The sequence below is a fragment of the Mobula hypostoma genome, chromosome 7 (assembly GCF_963921235.1).
Source record: "Mobula hypostoma chromosome 7, sMobHyp1.1, whole genome shotgun sequence".
Lineage (NCBI taxonomy): Eukaryota > Metazoa > Chordata > Chondrichthyes > Myliobatiformes > Myliobatidae > Mobula > Mobula hypostoma.
Window position 1 is genome coordinate 122,062,876 of NC_086103.1, and position 25,038 is coordinate 122,087,913.

The 25,038-nt window shown below is 41.5% G+C and overlaps 1 protein-coding gene across 1 annotated transcript in view; it reads right to left on the reverse strand.

Moving 5' to 3' along the window:
• tmem135 (transmembrane protein 135) overlaps window positions 1-25,038 on the reverse strand; it is a 429,004-nt gene that overhangs the window by 222,232 nt on the left and 181,734 nt on the right. Inside the window, exon 5 of the mRNA XM_063053891.1 lies at window positions 20,350-20,415. Coding sequence (XP_062909961.1) covers window positions 20,350-20,415 — 66 coding nt within the window. The remainder of the gene's footprint in view (window positions 1-20,349; window positions 20,416-25,038) is intronic.

Sequence of the window (25,038 nt, forward strand, 5' to 3'; positions counted from 1 at the left end):
TCTATTCATCATCCTGTCCTACACATACGTGAAGCATCATTTGTGGATTTCCTTAACCATAATCGCCAAGGTCTTCTCATGTCTCTTTTAACTCTCCGAAGTCCCTCCTCATGTTCCTTCCTAGCTACCTTATAACTCTCGAGTGTAGTGTCTGACCCTTGCTTCCTAAACCTTAACTATGTTTCTTTTTTCCTGATGACTAGATGTTCTATATCTCTTGTCAACCATGTTTCCTTCACTCTACCATTCTTTCCCTGCCTGAAAAGGACAAACCTACCCAGAACGCCATGCAAGTGCTTCTTAAACAACCACATTTCCGTTGTACATTTCCCCAAGTACATCTGTTCCCAATTTATACTCCCAAGTTTCTGACTAATAGCAGCATAATTCCCCTTCACCCAATTAAATACTTTTCCATACTGTTTGCTTCTTTCTAAGTACAAGGCTATGCTAAAGTGTGGTCACTGTCTCCAAAAATATATAAGTTTAAAACTAGCCTAAAGAGGGAAATTAGGAGGGCAAATAGAGGGCACAAGTTCAATGTTCAAAGTAAATTTATTATCAAAGTACATATATGTCACCATATATTACCCTGAGATTCATTTTCTTGCAGGCATTCACAAAGAAACACAATAGAATCAATGAAAAACTACACAAAAAGACAACCAATGTGCAAAAAAACAAAAAATAGTGCAAATACAAAAAGAAAAACAAAATACTAATAATAGATAAGTAAGTAAAAAATAATATTGAGAACATGAGTTGTAGAGAACTTGAAAGCAAGTCCATAGGTTGGGGAACTCAGTTCAGTGTTGGGGTTTAGTGAGATACCCACTCTGGTTCAGGAGCTTGACGCTTGAGGGGTAACAAATGTTCCTGAATCTAGTGGTATGGGACCCAAGGCTCCTGTACCTCCTTCCTAATAGCAGCAGTGAGAAGAGAGCATGGCCTGGGTAGTGGAGGTCCTTGGTAATAGATGCTGCTGTCCCCCAACAGTGCTCATTGTAGATGTGCTCAATGGTGATGTGCTCATTAGGGGGAGGATTATACCTCTAATGGACCAAGCTGTATCCACTACATTTTATAGGTTTTTCCATTTAATGGTCACTGGTTTATTGGTGAAACAGGGGAACTGCATGGCCTCAGTTGTAGTGAGGACTATGCCTCATGTCATAGGCTTGCCTATTGCAGCAATCCAGGAGAGGAGATGCCGGAAGCAGTGTGGCATGGCATTCATGATGGACTGGGGACTGACACCTCCTGTCAGAGCTGCTCCCCAGTGTTTGCTCGGTGGAAGACAAGCTGTATTGTATGCATTTGTGCGCATACACGTCTTTGGAGTGGTGAGAACTGCTTTTTCTTGCCAATATCACCATATACCATCTATTTACAGGATATGTCATTCAGGGACTTGAGCTATAATTATTTTCTCTTTGACTGTATGCTTACTGTTATCTTATATGTCCTATATGTTCCCTTGTGCTATGTATAACTGTTGGTACTGTGTTTATCTAAGCTCCTCTATTTTTTTAAGCTCCATGTACCTATCCAGAAGTCTCTTGAAAGACCCTATTGTATCCGCCTCCACCACCGTTGCCAGCAGCCCATTCCATGCACTCACCACTCTCTGAGTAAAAAAAACTTACCCCTGACCTCTCCTCTGTACCTTGTGGGCAGTTTCTTCCTAAAGTTCAGGCCCTCTAGTCCAGGCAGCATCCTCCCAAATCTCATCTGCACCCTCTCCAGTTTGACAATATCTTTTCCATAACGGAGTGACCAAAATTGTACACAATGCTTCACCAGAGGAACGCTGTTTCATTTGAGTATTCATATATAGTTGAATAATAATTAAACTTGAACTTAAACTATATTTAAGATAGGCAAGTCCCCAGGGCCTAACCAAGTGTACCCACAGATCTAACACGGGACCAAGGAAGAAATAACAGTGACTCTCGTAGAGATTTGCTTCATCAGTTGCTACTGGTGAAGTTCCAGAAGACTGAATGGTGACTAATGTTGTTCAAGAACAGTAGAAAGAACGGGTCTGGGAACTACAGGCTGGTGAGCCCGACTTCAGTTGTAAGGAAGTTACTGGAGGAAACTGATAGACAAGAACCACCACAACTTAGAATAGTCAGCAAGAGTGAGAGGTCATATCTGACAAAGTCTTGGACTTTTTTTGAAGAAGAGCGTAGATGAAGGTAGGGCAGCGGATGTTGTCTATATGGATTTTAGCAAGGCCTTTTACAAGATTCCACATGGCAGGCTGGTCCAGAAGGAATTCAGGAGCTAGTGAGGTGGATTCAGAATTGGTTCCATTATAGGAAGCAGTAGGTGATGGTTGAAGATCTATTGTCTGACTGGAAGCTTGTAATTAGTAGGGAGTTACGTATTATTCATTGTAAATGATTTCTATGTGAATGTACATGGCATTTTTAGAATGTTTGCTCATTATTTCAAATTGGAGGATCTTGCTGATTTTTAAGCAGGTTATAATGAATTGCAAAGATGTTGATCAGTTAGTGAGGAGGACTGCAGAACAGCAAATTCCTCTGAACTTAGGTAAGTGTGAGTTGATGTGCTTTGGGCACTAAAATGAGGGTAGGACCTACACAGTGAATGGCAGCGCACTAAGTGTTGCAGAACGGAAAGGCCTGGGAGTTAAAGTGTATAATTAGCTGAAAGTAGAAGTGCATAAAGACAGGGTAGTGAAGAAAGCAATTTAGAATGCTGGCCTTCAATCAATGTTTAGGAGTAGACATTATTACAGTTATACAAGTCATTGGTGAAGCATTGTGTACAATTTTGGTCACCCCGTTATGGAAAAGATATTGTCAAACTGGAGAGGGTGCAGATGAGATTTGGGAGGATGCTACCTGGACTAGAGGGCCTGAACTTTAGGAAGAAACTGCCCACAGGGTACAGAGGAGAGGTCAGGGGTAAGTTTTTTTTACTCAGAGAGTGGTGAGTGCGTGGAATGGGCTGCTGGCAACAGTGGTGGAGGCGGATACAATAGGGTCTTTCAAGAGACTTCTGGATAGGTACATGGAGCTTAGAAAAATAGAGGGCTTTGGGGGAAGTCTAGTAACTTCTAAGGTAGGGACATGTTCGGCACAACATTGTGGGCCAAAAGGCCTGTATTGTGCTGTAGGTTTTTGATGTTTTTATGTTTCTACAATGGATCTTTGCTCCTTGGAGCATAGGAGAATGCAGGTACAAAATCAGAGAGACACAAGAGACCTGAGAGGTAGAGTCTTTACATAGAGAGTAAAGTACATGGAATGAGCTGCCAAAGAAAGTGGTCAAGATGAGTACAATTACAGGGATTTTAAAGGCATTTGGATAGAGCTGATAGGTTATGGGCCAAGCACAAGCAACTAGAACTATTAGGGAGCATGTGGTTGGCATGGAGCAGATTCGCAGTTGCCATGTTGTATTATTCTATGATTCTCTGCAGAAGCCCTTGTGGCCCTCCTTTTTCATCTATTAATCCAAACTAAGTTCTATTGCAACCCATGACCTGATGAAACTAGCCAAAATTCAAGAGCTGCTGAACGTGAACAGGCTGACCCAAGATTAGTGTAGGCCAAAAAAAGAATAAATTAGTTTCCTTCTATCCGTGTGGCCAAAGTTCTTACTAGGCTACTTCTAGCAAATATTTAATATTCACTTTTATCAGAGAGGTCAACTAATTAAATATCAATATCATTTATTGCGTGAAACACTCATCTTCCAGCTTTTTTTCTTTAGAGAAAATAGTTATATCCCAAGTTTGTATAGCTGCATTCAAAGCAGAGCCTTTCATGTCTAGAACACAGAACTACAGATGATGAACAATCCTGCCAGTTTTTTCACACACTCAGATATGGCAGAATTTTTAAAGCAGTGCTTAGGGGCATTTTAAAATGTGCTTTTCTTCTATTCACACTACCTTCACATTTTCTTTCTTCCACAGGAAGCATTTTAGTTTACCATGAGTGGCAATTTGCAGTATATCCTCTACTCAAAGGTTAACCTATAGCAAGAGAAGCACTTCAACTTGATATATAGCTGGATCTACCTTACATAGAATACAACCAAGGCTCTACCCTGGGGACTTGATATACAAGAAATTGTCCAAAAGGGAATAGAAGAGTAGAAATAAGAGATACCTCACAGCTTATGTGAGCAGAACTTTTGAACCCTCACCAATAATAACATCTTTGTAATATGAAGGAAAGGGAAAATTCTATGGCTGATATCACATCACTACTTTCCACTTATGTGCCTGTGAGTGATTATGCCTGTCATGCCCGTGAGCTGAAATCATAGGAAGTAATAGCAAATAACACTAATTGTAATGAAACTGGAAGATCACAGTTTTACGTCTCACTTTGGCCTTTCACCCCTTCTTTCATACATTGTTCATGAAATGTACTTTATGAACCTTCTCTATTCAACCGACTTTTTCTCATGCTCTGCTTTGTCTTTCTGTTAAGCTTTAATCTAAAGAGCCTAGTGACTATAAAGCAAAAATAAAGACTATTAATGTATAAAAGCTCATTATAAAATAAATTTAATATAATTCACAATAAGAAGAAAAGAAACAAAGTTTTATCAAACCTTAAAGCTTAAAAGCATATTAATTCCAAGGGCACTAGTACTTGCAACAAACATTTATTTGGGTTTATGAACAACATATTATGCACATAAAATTTAAAAATATATTATGATGTTATCAATAAATTATTTTTAAAACTGGTTTAATTATTTCAAATACATCTTACATTTAACTTTTTAAACAATAACTTATTTGCTGCAAACCGATAGTTTGATTAGTGTTTGTCATCAACATACAAAGCGTTTTTCAAATACACACTGAAAATTATTCTGATTTCTTCATCTCTACTTTATCACACATTACTAAAACCATTGAATAACTCCAAAGGGGCTTTCATCTAGATATGAAACCTGAAATGTTGCAAGTAATCAACATCTCCAATATCTTTTTGCAATCTTTGCAATCTGCTTTATTTTCTTTTAATCATTCAAAACAAATTGCTTCTTTCATACAATTTCCCCTTAATTTTTCTAGTGCTATAGACCTTTACAGGCTGTACAATTGTGATGAATTAGACAAGCACCAATCATCAAATCAGTTTATGAAATGCTAGATAACAATGCGATATGTAGGAACTCAGCCCTTGAGCCTCGTCTGTCACTCATAGTGGTTCATTTATAGCTCAACTCCATTAACCTGTCTTTGTTGCACGTCCTTGATGCCCTTACCTAAACAAATACCCATAGATTTTATGGGTGCAAGTTTCAACTGATCCAACATCCATCTTCTGTGACCAAGGGTTCTCATCCCTTTATTCAGAAATTAACACTTAGGGAAAATTACAACCGTAATAAAATTGCTTCAAATAATTAAAGCAACTCATTAAAAAATTACATGGCTTGTTTACTTGAAATAAAAATTATCCAGGTGGCAAGTATACGTCAATTGTTAGATTCGACTTATACAAGAAATAATAAGTAAACTTGAAATAAAGCTACCAAAAATAGTTCTGTTAAGGGTCTTCATTTGGATCTGTCTGGATAGTTTCTGTGTGATTACCATAAAAATGTTCACCTTTGTAGTAAATTTCAAACATTCTTTTCAAACTAAAACTAATCTTAATGATAATGATCAAATGGAGATCACATCCAAATGACTAAACAGATTTAACATTCTAAGAGCAAAACAAATTTCTCATGAAATATCACCAATTTGATAGATTTTTAATTCTGTTGTTTTCTGCAGAATTTATTCAGATTTGCTGTCTCTAACTTTTTAAACTGTCAACTGGACCATGCATTTTTAGTTTATCCACAAGGTGACCCTAGCTTCACATTCTCAGAACTATCCTTTCCATCCCTCATTCATCCTCTCTGCAGCTTAAAAACAACTTGCTTTCCCATTCGCAATTCTGACAGTCCTCAGATTTAAAAATTAACTGTTTCTCTTTCCACAGATACTGCCCAACTAGCTGAGAGCTTTCAGCATTAATCGTCTGCACGTTGCCCCCCAATGACTGAGGTTCAGGTGATCTTGATTCTGGAGTGCAGTTATAGGTTTAAAATTGTCTATCAATTCTGAGGATTAGCACCACCCCATAGGATGTTTATTAGAGGTGTGGTACACCACAGTGGTGAGAAAGATTTTTATAAAGTGGTAAGGCAACAATGAACAACTGTTTGACACTGAATTTCAATGAGATTGGCTCTGCTGTAAACCTATTGCTTAGGAAAATGATTTGCATACCATTGTGAAGCAAAAATAAGATGGAAATGATGTGTATGAACAACTAAATCTCAGGAGAGTATTCCACAGATCCAAAAGGTGGAAGTTAACACCACCAACCTAGCAGTTGCTGCTGCTCTCTGCATTTCTTAAGAATGACATTACAGAATGAAGATCATGTTTGCTGTGCCCTAAAATAAGTGAATCCATACTGCAATTTGGAGAGCCACTTTTTAGTTGCTAGGAGGTTGTGAATGAAGAGAGGTTGTGGGAGAAAGAGGTTTTGTCTACATTAGTAATGTAGAAAGGGGGATATTCTGTTGAGTGGGCATCACTTCAATTTTTTTATATTTCAAAATATACTTTATTCAAAAATAAATATATACAATAAGCCATTCAATAACTTTCCATCCTTCCACACGTTTCCATTATAGTCTGTACATATCCATATTTATGGCCACCCACGTGGCACTCCAGTTGTTCACCTTACCACATCTTTGTTGAGGGGTATACTCCCTGCCACCCGACCCCTCCCACTCCCGCTGGTGAAGAAACCTATACCGTGGTCCTTCCCCACCGGGCCCTTGCGGTGGCTGCACCGAGTTTCAGTGCGTCCCTCAGCACGTACTCCTGCAGCCGAAAATGTGCCAGTCGGCAGCATTCTCCCACGACATCTCCATGTGCTGGTAGATCATCAAGTTTCGGGCTGACCAAAGAGCGTCTTTCACCAAGTTGATCATCTGCCAGCAGCACCGGATGTTGGTCTCCGTGTGCGTCTCCGGGAACAGCCCATAGATCAGAGAGTCCTCTGTTACGCAGCTGCTGGGGATGAAACGTGACACCATCCCATCCATCCTCCTCCACACCCTCTTTGCGAACTGAGAGTGTGCAAAGAGGTGGGTCACAGACTCCTCCTCACTGCAGTCCTCCCGTGGGCAGTGGGGAGCGGAAACGACATTCCAGGCGTACAGGAGGGCTCTGACCAGGAGGGCCCCTCTCACCGCCAGCCAGGCGAGGTCTTGGTGCCTGTTGGTGAGATCTGGCGATGAGGCATTTTGCCAGATGAACTGGACGGTCTGCTCAGGGAACCACCCCACTGTGTCCATCACGTCCTTTTCCTGCAGTGCCTGCAGGACATTACGTGCCGACCACTGCCTGATGGCCCTGTGGTAAAAGGCGTTCTCCTGGAAGAACTTTTCTACGGAGGACAGGTATGCCGGCAACGACCAGCTGACTGGGGCGTTGCGCGGAAGTGGGGCCAGACCCATCCTTCGTAACCAGGGCAACAGGTAGAACCTGGGCACATAGTGGTACTTGGTGCCCACATATCTGGGTTCTACACACAACCTGATGCAGCCACATTAGGTTGGAACCAGATTGGAAGTGTAGAAAAGAATTTTAACTTTCCAATGCAGTCCTGATGCCGTGTGTGACATCATACACACTACGATCGCCGGACTCCAAACTCAATATCCCAATACTTTCATTATAGTATCGGGAGACTTCAACCATGTCTCCCAACCTAACTTCAATCAGTTTGTCAAGTGTCATACAAGAGAAAATAAAACATTGGATCTCTTGTATGCGAATATTAAAGGTGCATACAGCTCCACAGCTCTCCGCCCCCACCTCCCAACTTGGAAAATCAGATCACAACCTGGTTCACCTCATGCCCTTGTATAAGCCCAAAATAAGCAACAGCTAGCTACCACCAAGATAGTATACAAATGGTCTCCAGAGGCCATCAAAGCTTTGAAGGGCGGCTTTGAGGTTACGGACCAGAAGATGCTTTCTGAACCATATGGGGAGGACTTTAACAGACTTACTGATTGCATCACTGACAACATCAACTTCTGTATGGACACTAATACCATCAAAGACTGTTTGCTGCTTCCCTGGCAACAAACTAAGGGTCAACAGTGATCTAAAGGCTCTTCTCAACCACAGAAAGAGAGCCTTCAGATCAGGAGACAGGGAGGAATTGAACCATGTGCAGAAGGAGCTAAAAGAGAAAATGAAGGTGGCTAAAGAGGAATACAGGAGACAGCTGGAGAACAAGAATAGGCAGAGTAGCACACGGGAGGTGTGGAGGCATGAAGAACATCACTGTCTTCAATCAGCCTAGCTATAGAGCCTCTGAATGCAGCTGTGTATGGGATAATGAGTTAACCAATTCTTCAATAGGTTTGACAATTGCCCTCCTGTTCACAGCACCCCCCAGCACACCAGTCCAGGTGCCGGGGTACCCAAAGCTCCCTCAGCACCAACACCTCCCCTCCTCCCTCTTCCCCCCTCCAGTTCAACATGTGGATGAACAGCAGGAGCCACCACTGTCTACATCCCCTCCGTGCCCTGCACCTACCATCCAGACCTCCACATACCAACTGCTATCATTCTGATCTTCACCTCCCCCAGTCCCCACCTTCCATCAGCTCCCCAGACTTCATGGACTCGCCTTCACAACTGCACAGGTGAAAAGGCCTCTGGGGAAACTCAGACACGGCAAAGCATTGGGATCCAATGGTGTGACCCCCAAGATCCTAAAGGGGTATGCTGGCAGCTGTGTGGAGCTCTCCAGCTCATTTTCAATCTGAGTCTCTGCCTGGAAAGGGTGCCAAGTATGTGGTCCCAGTACCCAGGAAGGACCAACCGAGACTCTTGAATGACTACGACTCTTGAATGACTACTGTCCAGGGGCCCTGACCTCATACATCATGAAGGCACTCAAGAGGATGGTCCTGGCTCACCTCCGATCCCTGGTCATATCAGCCCTCGATCCCCTGCAGTGGGCAGTCTGCTTACAAGGAGTACATTGGAGACGATGATGTTTTCATCTACCTGCTGAACAGAGCCTACCCCCATTTGGATAAGCAGAGCAGATCTGTGAGGATCACATTTAAAAATGCTCCCTTCAATGCAGGTTGGCACTTCCATTGTATCCTGGATAACGGACTACTTAACTGGCAAACCACAGTTTGTGCGGCTTCAAAGCTGTGTGTCAGATATGACTATAAGTAGCACTGGGACCCAAAGGGGACAGAGCTGGCTCCTTTTCTGTCTACCCTGTATACTTCACTCTTTAGATACAACACTGAGTCCTGTCATCTGCAGAAATTCTCTTATGACTTAGCAATAGCTGAATATATAAAGGGAGGATGGGAGGATGGATAAAGGGCCCTGGTGGAGGACTTTGTCGAATGGTGCAAGCTGAACCATTCTGCAGCTCAACATCAGTAAGACAAAGGAGGTGGTGATAGACTTTCGGAAGACCAAACCTGCACTGCTTCCTGTTTCTATTGATGGTGAGGACGTGGATGTAGCGAGACCTACACGTACCTGGGGGTGCACCTGGATGACAAACATGAGTGGAGCACCAACACAGAGGCTGTGTCCAAGAAGGACCAGAGTCACCTCTGCTTCCTGAGGAGACTGAGGTCCTTTGGAGTATGCAGGCCACCCCTTCACATGTTCTACCAGTCTGTTGTCATCAGTACCATCTTCTACATGGTGGCATGCTGGGGCAATGGCATCAACATGGGTGATGCGAAGTGGCTCAATAAACTGATTAGAAAGGTGGGCTCTGTTATAGGAGCCAAACTGGACACACTGGGGGCTGTAGTAGAACAAAGGACCCAATGGAAAATCCTGGCAATTCTGGACAATGTTTCTCACCCTCTGCATGCCACCTTAGCTGAAGAGAGGAGCACTTTTACTAATAGACTAAGACAACTGTGTACTCCAAAAAGCGATATACGAGGTCATTCTTACCCTCGGCTATTGGGTTCTATAATGAGTGAACCTATAGCTGGGGAAGTGATGACCCCCTCCTGTTAGACTGTTTGAGGTAATTTCTTACTTCTCTTCTAATATTTGTATATTTGTATATCTGTGCACTTGTAATGCTATTGTGACACTGTAATTTCTTTCAGAATCAATAAAGTATCTATCTAACCATATGTAAGTTCTGGTGGTGAGGATTCAAGTGAGGGGAAACTAGTAAATTCGGGAGAAATTATTTTAACAGCACAATGTCAAAATATAGAAACATGTGATAGGATAGGACAAGTATGGCAAACATGGTAAGACTCCTGGCAGTGTGGAGTATCAGAGGGATCTTGGGTCTGTGTCTGTACAGCACTCAAAGCTGCTGCATAGGTTGACCGTGTGGTTAAGAAGGCATGCTGTGCATTGGCCTTCATCAACTGAAGGACTGAGTTCAAGGGCCGAGTGGTAATGTTATCACTGTATAGAACCCCGGTCAGACCCCACTTGGAGTACTGTGCTCAGTTCTGGTCACCTCACTACAGGAAGGATGTGGAAACTATAGAAAGGGTGCAGAGGAATTTTACAAGGACGTTGCCTGGATTGGGGAACATGCCTTATGAGAATAGTTTGAGTGAACTTGGCCTTTTTCTCCTTGGAACGGTGGAAGATGAGAGGTGCCTGATAGAGGTGTATAAGATGATGAGAGGCATTGATCGTGTAGATAAACGGAGGCTTTTTCCCAGGGCTGAAATGGCTAACACGAGAGGGCACAGTTTTTAGGTGCTTGGAAGTAGGTACAGAGGGGATGTCAGGGGTACGTTTTTTTACACAGAGAGTGCTGAGTACGTAGAATAGGCTTCTGGTGACTGTGGTGGAGGCGGATGCAATGGGGTCTTTTAAGAGGCTCCTAGATAGGTACATGGAGCTTAGAAAAATAAAGGTCTATGGGTCACCCTAGGTAATTTCTAAAGTAAGTACATGTTTGGCATAGCATTGTGGGCTGAAGGGCCTGTATTGTGCTGTAGGTTTTCTATGTTTCCATTCACCACCTACTAATACAAAATAAACGAAAAATAACACTGATAAAAACAAAATATTTAATCCAAATATACAAAGCATTTGTAACAAATTGGTTGAATTGATAGCACAGAGGTAAATAAGTATGGTCAAAAGACTCGTTAGAGATACCATTGCTAGGCGACCAAATCTAGGAACTGAAGCTCCAGGATACTTTGTGTTTCTGAAGGACAGCAAATGAATAATGAAGTAGTTATCTCTTTTTAAAAAGCCAACATTAAAGAACATAGTCATTGCTCAGATCAGTAATTAAAATCATTTAGGTCGCAATCAGAAAAGCAAAGAGAAAAATTATTAGTGGGAGCAAATCTTAGGCTCCCTAATCATGGCTATATGATTAGCTGGAAAAAGAATTAAGAAACAGAATGGTTTTGTAAAAAAAGGAATAATATAATGGTGAGTGACTTGAATTTCAGACATCATTCAAACCAAAGAATAGTACTAGATAGAGTTCTGTGGAAAAGGTCAAAGTTCAAAGTAAATTTATTATCGAAGTACACATATGTCACTATATACCACCCTGCGATTTATTTTCTTGCAGGCATTCACAGCATGTACAAAGAAACGTCACAGAATCAATTAAAAAACTGCACAAGGACAAACAACTCAAGTGCAAAAGACAACAAACTGTGCAAATACAAAACCAGAAAAATATATAAATAAGTAATAAATATCAATAACATGAAGTGAAGTGTCCTTGAAAGTGAGTCCACAATCCTCCATTAATACTGCCTAGCCTATCTTCGCAAACTTCTAAGCAAGTAAAGGCTTTGTAATGGCACATGCATGCAGGACCCAGGACTGATCCTCTGAAATAATAACGCCAAGGAAGTTAAAGTTGCCGATCATCTCCACCTCTGATCCCCCAATGAGAACTGGCTCATGGACCTCTTTATGAGCAGTGTTCAGCCTCACAGTCATAAGTATAAAGTGAGTAAAGCAGGGTGCTAAGCACACAGTCCTGTGGTGCACATGTGCTGATGATGGTTGTGGAGGAGATGTTGTTGCCAATCTGAACTGATTGGTGTCTGCAAGTGAGGAAATCGAGGATCCAGTTACACATGGAGGTATTGAGGCCTAGGTCTTGAAGCTTATTGGTTCGTTTTGAGATGTTGGTGGTGGTGAATGCTGAGCTGTAATCAATGAAGAGTATCCTGATGTATGCATCTTTGCTGTCCAGATGTTCCAGGATTGTCTTGTCTCCCTTTCTCTTCACCATTTACACCTCAGACTTCAACTACTGCACAAAGTCTTGTCATCTTCAGAAGTTTTCTGATGACTCTGCCATAGTTGGATGCATCAGGAAGGGAGATGAGGCTGAGTACAGGGCTACGGTAGGAAACTTTGTCACATGGTATGAGCAGAATCATTTGCAGCTTAGTGTGAAAAAGACTAATGAGCTGGTGGTAGACCTGAGGAGGGCTAAGGTACCGGTGACCCCTGTTTCCATCCAGGGGGTCACTGTGGACATGGTGGATGATTACAAATACCTGGGGATACGAATTGACAATAAACTGGACTGGTCAAAGAACACTGAGGCTGTCTACAAGAAGGGTCAGAGCCGTCTCTATTTCCTGAGGAGACTGAGGTCCTTTAACACCTGTCGGACGATGCTGAGGATGTTCGATGAGTCTGTGGTGGCCAGTGCGATCATGTTTGCTGTTGTGTGCTGGGGCAGCAGGCTGAGGGTAGCAGACACCAACAGGATCAACAACCTCATTCGCAAGGCCAGTGATGTTGTGGGGATGGAACTGGACTCTCTGACGATGGTATCTGAAAAGAGGATGCTGTCCAAGTTGCATGCCATCTTGGACAATGTCTCCCATCCATTACATAATGGACTGGTTGGGCACAGGAGTACATTCAGTCAAAGACTCATTCCACCAAGATGCTGCACAGAGCGTCATAGGAAGTCATTCCTGTCTGTGGCCATCAAACTTTACAACTCCTCCCTTGGAGGGTCAGACATCCTGTGCCAATAGGCTGGTCCTGGACTTCTTTCCTAGCATAATTTACATATTACTATTTAACTATTTATGGTGCAACTGTAATGAAAACCAATTTCCCTCAGGGTCAGTAAAGTATGACTATGACTATGACTATGATTGAATGAATAGCCAATGAACTGGAGTCTGCTGCTGACCTGTTATGAAGGTAGGTAAACTGCAGCGAATCCAAATCACTCCTCGGTCAGAAGTTGATGTATTTTATCATCAACCTCTCAAAATACTTCAGTACAGTGGATGTAAGTGCTACTGGATGATAGTCAGTGAGGCAGCTTACTACATTCTTCTTGGTATAATTGAAGCCTGACTGCAGTACATGGGTACTCCAGACTGCTGAAGCAAGAGGTTAAAGATAAGAGTGAACACTGCAGCCAGTTGATCAGCACAGATTTCCTGTCTGGGTCAGATGCATTCCATGGGTTCACCACCCTAAAGGATACTCTCACTTCGGCCTCAGAGACTCGCATCACAGGGTTATCAGTGGCTGTTGCAGTTTATGAAGGTACCTCCGTGTTTTGACATTCAAAGCAAGTGTAAAAGGCATTGAGCTCACTTAGGTGCAAAAAACCTTGTTGTCACCTGTGTCGCTTGGTTTTACTTTGTAGGACGTGATAGCATTGAAGTCCTGCAATAGCTGTTCAGCATCCTTATGTGATTCTAGTCCGGTCCAGAATTACACTTCATATGTGAGATGGCTTTCCAGAGATCATACCTAGATCTCTTGTACTTTATCGCTAAACCTGAACGCCACTGATCTGGCCCCCAGCAGACTGTGGATCTCTTGGTTCATCCAGGACTTATGGTTAGAGAAAACTCTCAAATCACTTTGTGAGTACATAATCATCCACGACTGACTTCATAAAGTCTGTTACAACCTTGGAGTATTCACTCAGATCCTCTGACGAATCCTGAAACATAGTCCAGTCCACTAACTCAAAGCAGTGCTACAGCCGCCCCTCTGCATGCCGTGACCACCTCTTTGTTGTCCTTACTTTCCAGAGCTTTGTTCGTTAGCCTCTGCCTGTATGCAGGTAGGAGGGGGACAGAGTTCCTGAAATGCGGTCTAGGGATCAAACTACAGGCATCCCTTTTCGTAATATAGCAGTGGTTGAGTGTACTGGAACCCCTGGTGCTCCAGGTGATATGTTCATGATAATTGGGCAGAGATTTCTTCAAGCAAGCCTGATTGAAGTCCCAGGCAATGATTTGAAAGACATCAGGGTAAGCTGTTTCTTGATTGCTTACTGCTGCACTCAATACCTCAAATGCATGCTTAACATTGGCCTTTGATGGGATGTAAAATGTGGTCAGGATCATAGAGTAGAATGCTCTTGGTAAGTAGAATGGTTGGCACTTAATCATTAGATGTTCTAAGCCAGGGAACAAGGGTGCGACACGACTGGTATGTCTGAGCACCATACAGAGCTTATCATGAGACAAAGATCTCCACTTTTTGCACTCTTCAAGTCAGCAGTCTGGTCCATCCAGTGTACCAAGAAGCCCTCAGGTCTTAGTGTCTGAGGTGAGCATGTCTCCATGAAACAGAGACACAGCAATCCCTCATTTCCCTCTGATACAGCAATCTTGCCTTTAGATCCTCAATTTTGTTCTCCAGACTATACATTTGCTAACAAAATACAGTACAGAGGAACTTTCATAAATTGACATTTTAGTTTGGCTTGGAGCCTTCCTCTACTCCCTCTCTTCTGCCATGGCAATGTACCTCCGTCCACTTAAAGATGCTATACCTACATTCCTGAGAGATAAGACTGCTGAGTCCTTTAGAAGATCATAAAATCACTAGTTCATTAAGCCATTTTAAAAGTATTTTACTTGAGGGGAAAATACAGGCTGCAGATTGCACCAATCATTGTTCAGAAGGGGTATGTCTAGAAGTTTTGTATGCAGCCTGGAAAACGTCACCATGTGTCACCAACGCCTTCATACAAAAATTACCAACATGTACTGTAGATAAAAGGAATGTGTTGTAGATAAAGAAGCAAATGTGTTATGCAAATTTCAGGAAGGCATTCAATAAGATGCCCCATAAAAAAAAGTTAATGCAGAAATTAAAGCCACATGGCATGGGAGATAATACATTGGTATGTCTATAATTTGCCATTTTTCAGCCCATCCTGTTGCAAGCTTTGATAGTCTTCCTCGCTGTCCACTACACCTCCAATCTTGATGTCGTCCGCAAATTTGCTAATCCAGTTAATCACATTATCATCCAGATCATTGATATAGGTGGAAAACAACAATGAACCCAGCACCGGTCCCTCTGGCACACCACTAGTCACAGGCCTCCAGTCAGAGAGACAACCACCTACTATCAACTCTGGCTCTCCTACGAGGACAATGTCAAATCCAAATTAACACCTCATCCCGAGTGCCAAGTGAATGAACCCTCTTGATCAACCTCCCAAGCAGGCCTCTGTCAATGGCCTTGCTAAAGTCCATGTATACAACATCCACTGCCTTGCCTTCATCGACTTTCCTAGTAAATTCCTCAAAAACTCTATAAGATTGGTCAGATACCACCTACAATGCATAAAGTCATGTGGATAATCTGGTCCCTTTGTATATCTTCCAATAACTTACCCACTACTGATATCAGGCTTACCAGCCTGTAATTTCCCAGCTTACTCTTAGAGCTTTTCTTAAGCAATGAAACAGCGTTACTTATCCTCCATTCTTCCAGCACCTCATCCATCACTAAGGACGCTTTTAAAAAACCTCTGCTGGGCCTCTGTAATTTTTGCACTAGTTTTCCGCAAGGTCTGAGGGAACAGCTTGTCAGGTGCTGGGGCTTTACCCATCTAATTTGACTCAAAACAGCAAGCACCTCCTCCTCTGTAGTCTGCATATGGTCCATTACATCATTGCTGCATTGCCCAACATCTATAGACTCAAAGTCCATCTCCTGAGTAAATACAGATGCAAAAATAAATCAATTTTACCTCCCCCCCAATCTCCATGTTTCAGCTCCATGCATAGGTGACTACTCTTATCTTCAAGAGGAACAATCATTTCCCTTGCTATCCTTTTATTCTTAACATATCTGTAGAAGCCCTTGGGATTCTCCTTCACCTTATCTGCTTGAGCAACTTCATGCCTTCTTTTAGCCCTCCTGATTTCCTTCTTAAGAATTCTCTTGCATGTCTTATACTCAAGTACGTCATTTGTTCCTTGCTGCCTATACCTGCTGTGCAACTTCTTCTTCTTAAACAGGGTCTCAGTACCTTTCAAAATTCAAGAATCCCTAAACTAGTTATCCTTACCTTTTTTTCTGACAGGAACATATAAACTCTGTACTCTAAAATTTACAGTTTTGATGGCCTCCTTTGCCAGAGAATAACCTGCATAAAGTCATGTGGATAATCTGGTCCCTTAGTATATCTTCCAATAACTTACCCACTACTGATATCAGGCTTACTAAGCACTCCTTTGCCAGAGAATAACCTGCCCAATCCAAACTTTCCAGATCCTTTCTGATACTATCAAAATTGGCCTTTCTCCAATTTAGTAGCTCAACACAAGGACTAGACCTGTCCTTCTCCATAATTATTTTGAAATTAATGGCATCATGTTCACTAGATCCAAAGTGTTCTCCAACACACATTTCTGCCGTTCCCTAATAGGAAATCCAGTATTGTATTCTCTCTAGATGATCCTATATATATTAAGGAAACATTCCTGAATACATTGGACAAACTCTATTCCATCCAGCTATTTTGCCGTACGGAGTCCAGTCAATATGCGGAAAATCAGAATTACCTGCTAAGACAACTTTATGTTTCTTCCAACTGTCTGTAATTTCTCTACAAATTTGCTCCTCTAAATCCTGCTGACTGTTGGGTGTTTTTTAATATAATCCTATTAACATGGTTACCCCTTTCTTATCCTTCAGTTCTACACATATAGCCTCAGTAGGTAAGCTCTCCAGTCTGTCTTATCTGAGCACTACCATGACATTTTCCCTGACTAGTAGTGCTACCCTCCCCCCTTAATCACCTCCATCTCTATCATGTTCAAAACAACGGAACCCTGGAACTGCCAGTCTTGGCCCCCTTCAACCAAATGGCTACAACACCACATGTTGATCCATGCTCTAAGCTCATCTGCCTTTCCTATAATACTCTTTGCATCAAAATAAGCACAACACAGAACATTATTCCCACCATGTTCAACCTTTTGATTCCTGTCTTTATAAGTAAGCTTATCAACATCCTTTTCCACAATCACACCACCATCTGCTCTGGCCCTCCTGGTTCTCATCCCCATGCAATTCTATTTTAAACCCGCCCCCCCCAACCCACCCTGTGCAGCACTAGCAAACCTTCCCACAAGGATATTAGTCTCCCTCCAGTTCTGGTGCAACTATCTCATCTGTACAGGTTCCAACTTCCCTGGAAGGAAGCCCAATGATCCAAAAATCTGAAGCCCTCCCTCCTGCATCATTTCCTTAGCCATGTGTCGAATTATATTATCTTCCTATTTCTGGCCTCACTTGCACATGGCACAGGTACCATCCTGAGATCATAAACCTGAAGGTTCTATCCTTTAATTTCGCACCAAACTCCTTGAACTCACTTTGCAGGACCTTGTCACCCTTCCAACTTAGCTCATTGATACCAACGTGAACCATGCCCTCTGGCTACTCACCTTCCTACTTAAGAATGCTGGAGACGCAAGCCAAGATGTTCTTGACCTGGAGGCAATTTACCATCCAGGAACTTTGTTGATGTCTATAGAACTTCCTGTCTGTTCCCATTGAATGCTTTCTCCCTATAGCTCGTCTCTTATCTCCCCCCCCCAACCACTTTCCTTCTGAGCAACAAAGCCAGAGGCCTGTTACTGAGGGGAATGGTACCTTGCACTGACTGCATATCACCTTTCCCCCTCCAGTTACCTGTGCACTGCACCTTAAGTATAACTAACTCCCTATATCACCTGTCAGTCAACCTCTCAGCCTTCCGAATGATCCATAATTCATCCAGTTCCAATTCTAATTCCTTAACACAGTCTGTAAGAAGCTGCAGCTGAATGCACTTCTTTCAGGTGTAGTCATCACGGCCTTTCCCACATGTCGCAAGAGGGGCATTCAACTATCCTGCCTATCACTCCCACTGTTTTACCTGTGCAATAAGAAAAGAAAGGTACCCAAAATCGAGCTACAGTCTCCGCCTACGCCTCAACTACCCACTCACACAATGGCCACTCTGCTTAAATCTAACTTCTATTTATTGGCCCCTGCCAAATGCCTAATTACCCTGTGATCTGTGGCACGTAGAATGTCCTGGTTGACCTCGCTATTAACTATGACAAACAACAGGAATTCTGCAGATGCTGGAAATTCAAGCAACACACATCAAAGTTGCTGGTGAACGCAGCAGGCCAAGCAGCATCTGTAGGAAGAGGCGCAGTCGACGTTTCAGGCCGAGACCCTTCGTCAGGACTAACTGAAGGAAGAGTGAGTAAGAGATTTGAAAGCTGGAGGGGGAGGGGGAGATGCAAAATGATAGGAGAAGACAGGAGGGGGAGGGATAGAGCCGAGAGCTGGACAGGTGATAGGCAAAAGGGGATACGAGAGGATCATGGGACAGGAGGTCCGGGAAGAAAGACGGGGGGGGAGGTGACCCAGAGGATGGGCAAGAGGTATATTCAGAGGGACAGAGGGAGAAAAAGGAGAGTGAGAGAAAGAATGTGTGCATAAAAATGAGTAACAGATGGGGTACGAGGGGGAGGTGGGGCCTAGCGGAAGTTAGAGAAGTCAATGTTCATGCCATCAGGTTGGAGGCTACCCAGACGGAATATAAGGTGTTGTTCCTCCAACCTGAGTGTGGCTTCATCTTTACAGTAGAGGAGGCCATGGATAGACATGTCAGAATGGGAATGGGATGTGGAATTAAAATGTGTGGCCACTGGGAGATCCTGCTTTCTTTGGCGGACAGAGCGTAGATGTTCAGCAAAGCGGTCTCCCAGTCTGCGTCAGGTCTCACCAATATATAAAAGGCCACATCGGGAGCACCGGACGCAGTATATCACCCCAGTCGACTCACAGGTGAAGTGATGCCTCACCTGGAAGGACTGTTTGGGGCCCTGAATGGTGGTAAGGGAGGAAGTGTAAGGGCATGTGTAGCACTTGTTCCGCTTACACGGATAAGTGCCAGGAGGGAGATCAGTGGAACTATGACAAACTAGATTTATGAGCAACGTGAATTGGGCAAGACTATATGGGCTGAATGACACTCCTCTTCCATATTCTTTACCTCAAAGTTAATTTCAGTCCTATTTATCATGAACCTATCAATTTCCTTCAGGGACGAAATCTGCATCTACATCTGATCCAGCTTAAATTTAACTTCAGATCCATCAATGTGATTATCTCTTAAACTGCCTTAACAACCTAAAAATCCAGTAATTACAGTGTCAATTAGGAAAGGACAATAAGTTTGCTTGGCCCATGAACAAATTAAGAGAAAACATTACGTGCATCATTTGGTGATTTTATAAAGCTCAAAATTAAGAGAAACTATGTTTTGTAGTCTGAACTTAATCATACAGCTTCTATCCTGCTGTTATAAGACTATTGAACAGTCCCTAGTACAATAAGGTAGACTCTTGACCTCACAATCCACCTTATTATGCCTTTTCACTGTATTGTCTGCCTGCACTATACTTACTCTGTAACTGTAACCTTTATTCTGCATTCTATTATTCTTTTCCCTCAATGCACTGTTGAATGTTGTAATGTTATGATTGGCATGCAAAACAATGTTTTTCCACTGTATCACAATACTTGAGACAATAATAAACCAAATTTACTCAAAATTCAACCTAGACTTTAAAACATAGCAACACACTGCATATAGACGTTCATACTTGTTATACATTTCACTCATCAATTTAGGATTCCATTACACAATTTCAGTTTTTTAAAGAAGCCTGCCGTGTTATATTGGTCAAGGATGCCATGGCATCTTTATCATGCTCCGACACAATTCTCCCATCCACAACTCACTCCAAAACACAGAAATTGATCAGACAACTGATCAAAATCTTTAAAACTGAAATGCCATTTCCAAGTCATTCAGATTACTCTTTGACTTCTTTTTAACCCATTTCTTTGACCTACTTTGAATTTAACTTTCTAATTTAACATATAATGATATACCTACTTTAATACAAGTAAAGTTTAAATGTCAGTAAACAAATATTGCAACAAACTCTTACCTCCCCATGGTTAACTGGTGTGATAAGACCCCTTGTTACAGCCATTCGGAATATACTTTCAGTTGCCTGTGAACAAAGTACAAAAGCTTGATGCTTAATGGATACATTCTGTAATAATGCACACAGCACTAAGTAGACACATAAATAAGGCAATAAAATCTTGTAGAAGCAAAAGTCTCCATTTTTACTCCAGAGGATGAAGTAGCACATATGTGATTCATTTTTGTTTTAAAATCTATACCCTATTAATCTAAATATACAACCAAGATTTTGTTGTTCTCAAATTAGATGTAGAGTACAGTACAAGTATAGATACAACAGTTTCCAAATAGAAAACATTTTGATTCTTAAATTAAGCAAAATTTCTGATCAGCCTGCGAGGGTTTTGTAACCTTCAAATTCTTCCTATGTTCATTTTCTAGACATCTCACTGTAAGTTTATCAAAAAATAAAATGATTGCTCTCCTTTCCCATTGTATTATCTCTACGACTGTCAGCCAATACTTCAAAAGTGAAAGGAGTTTTAAGAAAACTCTTATTAAGCAACAGGAATTTTACATTTATGCTGAATATCACATCCAGAAGAGTAAAATCAATGCTCTAATTTCCAGTCACTTACAGATGGTCTGAGAGTCCACGTCCAGTATGATGACCAACACCAAGCAGAAAAAGACATGGCCAAATTCATTAAAACTGAATCCCTGATCCTGACAGAACAAACGGCAAATCTTTGCTAAAACTACAATATTCCTATAAATACTTCCACTGTTCTGCTCTCTCCTCTTGTGAAACTATCTCAATATTTATCCACTTTACCCTTAAAAGATTTAATGGTACCTTCCTCAGTCAGAGTTTAAACAAAGCATGATCAATTATTGACTTCTTGATCTGAGGAAATCAGTTTTCACTCTTTATTTCATCAAAAGCATCCTGTATTAAAAGCTTTTCTCAACTAATTCCTTCTTACATGTAATTTTGAAGTGTGTTGTATTTCTCACTTATTTATCATCTGCTACCCTTGTGAATCAATGCTGTCTAGTTTTTGCTTCAATTCAGGGATGCCCAAATTTCTGAATTTTGAGCACAATGTTCAAGTCAAAGCAGAAGAGTACAAGTCAGAATGTAGAAGCTCCTAGGCAAAGCCCATGAGAATAACGGAGGGTTAAGATTTGATCCAGAATTAATTAGAGCCCAGCCTTTTCCTGCAGCTAAGCACCTTCTGTAATACGTACTTCAATACTGATCCTCTAGCAGTTGCCTTGCTGATAGCGTTCTCAGCTATTTCTCATACCCACCATCATCATCTGTGCTTCACCCCTTCAGATCTTTTCTTTATTAATCTTTTTATTGATTTAGAAAGAGCATATATACAAACCCCATTTCCAGAAAAGTTGGCGTATTTTCCAAAACGCAATAAAAACAAAAATCTGTGATATGTTAATTCACGTGAACCTCTATTTAACTGACAAAAGTACAAAGAAAAGATTTTCAATAGTTTTACTGACCAACTTAATTGTATTTTGTAAATATATACAAATTTAGAATTTGATGGCTGCAACACACTCAACAAAAGTTGGGACAGAGTTAAAATAAGATTGAAAAGTGCACAGAATATTCAAGTAACACCGGTTTGGAAGACTCCACATTAAGCAGGCTAATTGGTAGCGGGTGAGGTATCATGACTGGGTATAAAAGTAGCGTCCATCAAAGGCTCAGTCTTTGCAAGCAAGGATGGGTCGTGGCTCACCCCTTTATGCCAAAATTCGTGGGAGAATTGTTAGTCAGTTCAAAAGGAACATTTCTCAACGCAAGATTGCAGAGAATTTAGGTCTTTCAACATCTACAGTACATAATATTGTGAAAAGTTTCAGAGAATTCAGAGACATCTCAGTGCGTAAAGGGCAAGGTCGGAAACCACTGTTGAATGCGCATGATCTTTGAGCCCTCAGGCGGCACTGCCTAAGAAACTGTCATGCTACTGTGACAATTATAGCCACCTGGGCTCGGGAGTACTTCGGAAAACCATGGTCACTCAACACAGTCCATCACTGCATCCAGAAATGCAACTTGAAACTGTATTACGCAAGGAGGAAGCCATACATCAACTCTATGCAGAATCACCGGCGAGTTCTCTGGGCCCAAGCTCATCTCAGATGGACCGAAAAACTGTGGAACCGTGTGCTGTGGTCAGATGAATCCACATTTCAGCTAGTTTTCGGAAAAAATGGGCATCGAGTTCTCTGTGCCAAAGATGAAAACGGCCATGCAGATTGTTATCAGCGAAAGGTGCAAAAGCCAGCATCTGTGATGATATGGGAGTGCATCAGTGCCCATGGCATGGGTGAGTTGCATGTATGTGAAGGTACCATTGACTCTGAGGCGTATATTAGGATTTTAGAGAGACATATGTTGCCATCAAGGCGACGTCTCTTCCCGGGATCCATGCTTATTTCAGCCGGACAATGCCAGACCACATTCTGCACGGGCTACAACAGCGTGGCTTTGTAGACACAGAGTGCGTGTGCTTGACTGGCCTGCTGCCAGTCCGGATCTATCTCCTATTGAAAATGTATGGCACATCATGAAGAGGAGAATCAGACAACGGAGACCACGGGCTGTTGAGCAGCTGAAGTCTTATATCAAGCAAGAATGGACAAAATTTCCAATTGCAAATCTACTACAATTAGTACCCTCAGTTCCAAAACGATTAAAAAGTGTTATTAAAAGGAAAGGTGACGTAACACAATGGTAAACATGCCTCCATCCCAAATTTTGTTGAGTGTGTTGCAGCCATCAAATTCTAAATTTGTGTATGTTTACAAAATACAATTAAGTTGGTCAGTAAAACTATTGAAAATCTTTTCTTTATACTTTTGTCAGTTAAATAAAGGTTCCGTGAATTAACATATCACAGATTTTTGTTTTTATTGCATTTTGGAAAATATCCCAATTTTTCTGGAAATGGGGTTTGTACAAACAAGAGGAGCATTTTCTCAAATATATATATCAATAACAATACAAACAGAAAGTGAAATAGACATTATCAAAATCATACATAGTATTAAGCAAATATGTAATATATAATAAAAAAGAAAACTAATTATCCTCTTATCAATCCATAGAGAGAAAAAAAACTTTAAATTTTTAAAAAGAGAAGAAAAAAAACCCACTACACTATAAGAAAAAAGAAAAGAAAAAAAGGGGATTGAGCAGTCCATTCTCAGGATACGGCTTTCTGATCAAATCGAAAACTTCGAAAAAAAATTGGAAGAGTAATAAATCAAATCAAATGAAAATATTGAATAAAAGGTCACCAGATTTGCTCAGATTTAAAGGATGTATCAAATGTCCGACTTCTTATTTTCTCTAAACTTCATCAGGATATATTGGAGGAAAGCCAAAAAAGACAGTAGGTGGATTAATATCCTTCCACATCAATAAAATGGCTCTCCTAGCCAATAAAGTTGAAAAGGCTATCATACGTTGAGCGGAAACAGGGATATTTCCTGCTTCCGATAGGATAAACCCAAAGATTGCCGTAAGTAAATTAGATTGTAGGTCCATATCCAAGACTTTTGATAGGGTTTTAAAAACATCTCTCCAAAAATTATCTAGCTTTATACAAGACCAAAACATATGAGTTAAAGTGGCCACCTCAATATTACATCTGTCACACATAGGATTAATGTTGGAAAAAATACATGCTAGTTTATCAACCCCTTCAGATCCTATCTCTACACAAAGTATCACAATACTCTTTCTGTTCCTCTAAAATGATCTTCTAACCAACCCTGACACCAACATGCTCTTCTAACTCATTCTTTCAGTAATACACATTCTCTGTAATAGCAGATCATAAAATTAAAGTGTTATTGCTCCTCAAAGAATTTGTTTTGGAGAATCAGACTATTTCTATAAAGTGGCTAAAGGTGTGTATAGGAATTTAAATTAACCTTTCTGGAAAGGGCACAAACAAACATTCATAAGTGGACATGAATGTATGTAATTAATCTGCTCAATATTTAAAGATCAGGGTGGGAAGCAGTGCACTTGTTGGCACAACTTTGAAAGTGTCTCATTTTAACATGCTATACCGAGAGTTACTGTAGGCATATTTATTTAATGGACCATTGTAAGGACTCCCTGGTTTACATATCCCTTCTATCATGAAACTTCAACTGTGTCCATCCAAAAATGAGGCATAATTAATTACTTTGTAATGATATTACACTGTCCACTGACTTTTTTATTTGATAAATGGTTGTCTACTTTCTAACAAAACTGCAAACTACTTTTAATAAAATTTTGTCTTGTTAATCAACAACTGTAACTCCAGAAGGGAGCTATGCTAGGTGTGGGTGTGAGGTGGGGGAAGAGGGCAGGGAACAGATGGCAGAATGAAGAGAAGCATTAAAACATATTCACCTTAGGATAAAGAGACAATAATTACTCTACTCATTAACCTGCAGCAGTGGTCCCCAACCACTGGGCCGCGCGGAAACGATATGATTTGGCGACATGAAACGATATGAGTCAGCTGCACCTTTCCTCATTCCCTGTCACGCACTGTTGAACAACCTCCCCCCCCCCCCCACCCCACCGTCGGCCGGTCCGCAAGAATATCGTCAATATTAAACCAGTCCGCAGTGCGCAAAAGGTTGGGGACCCCTGACCTACAGAATACAAGAC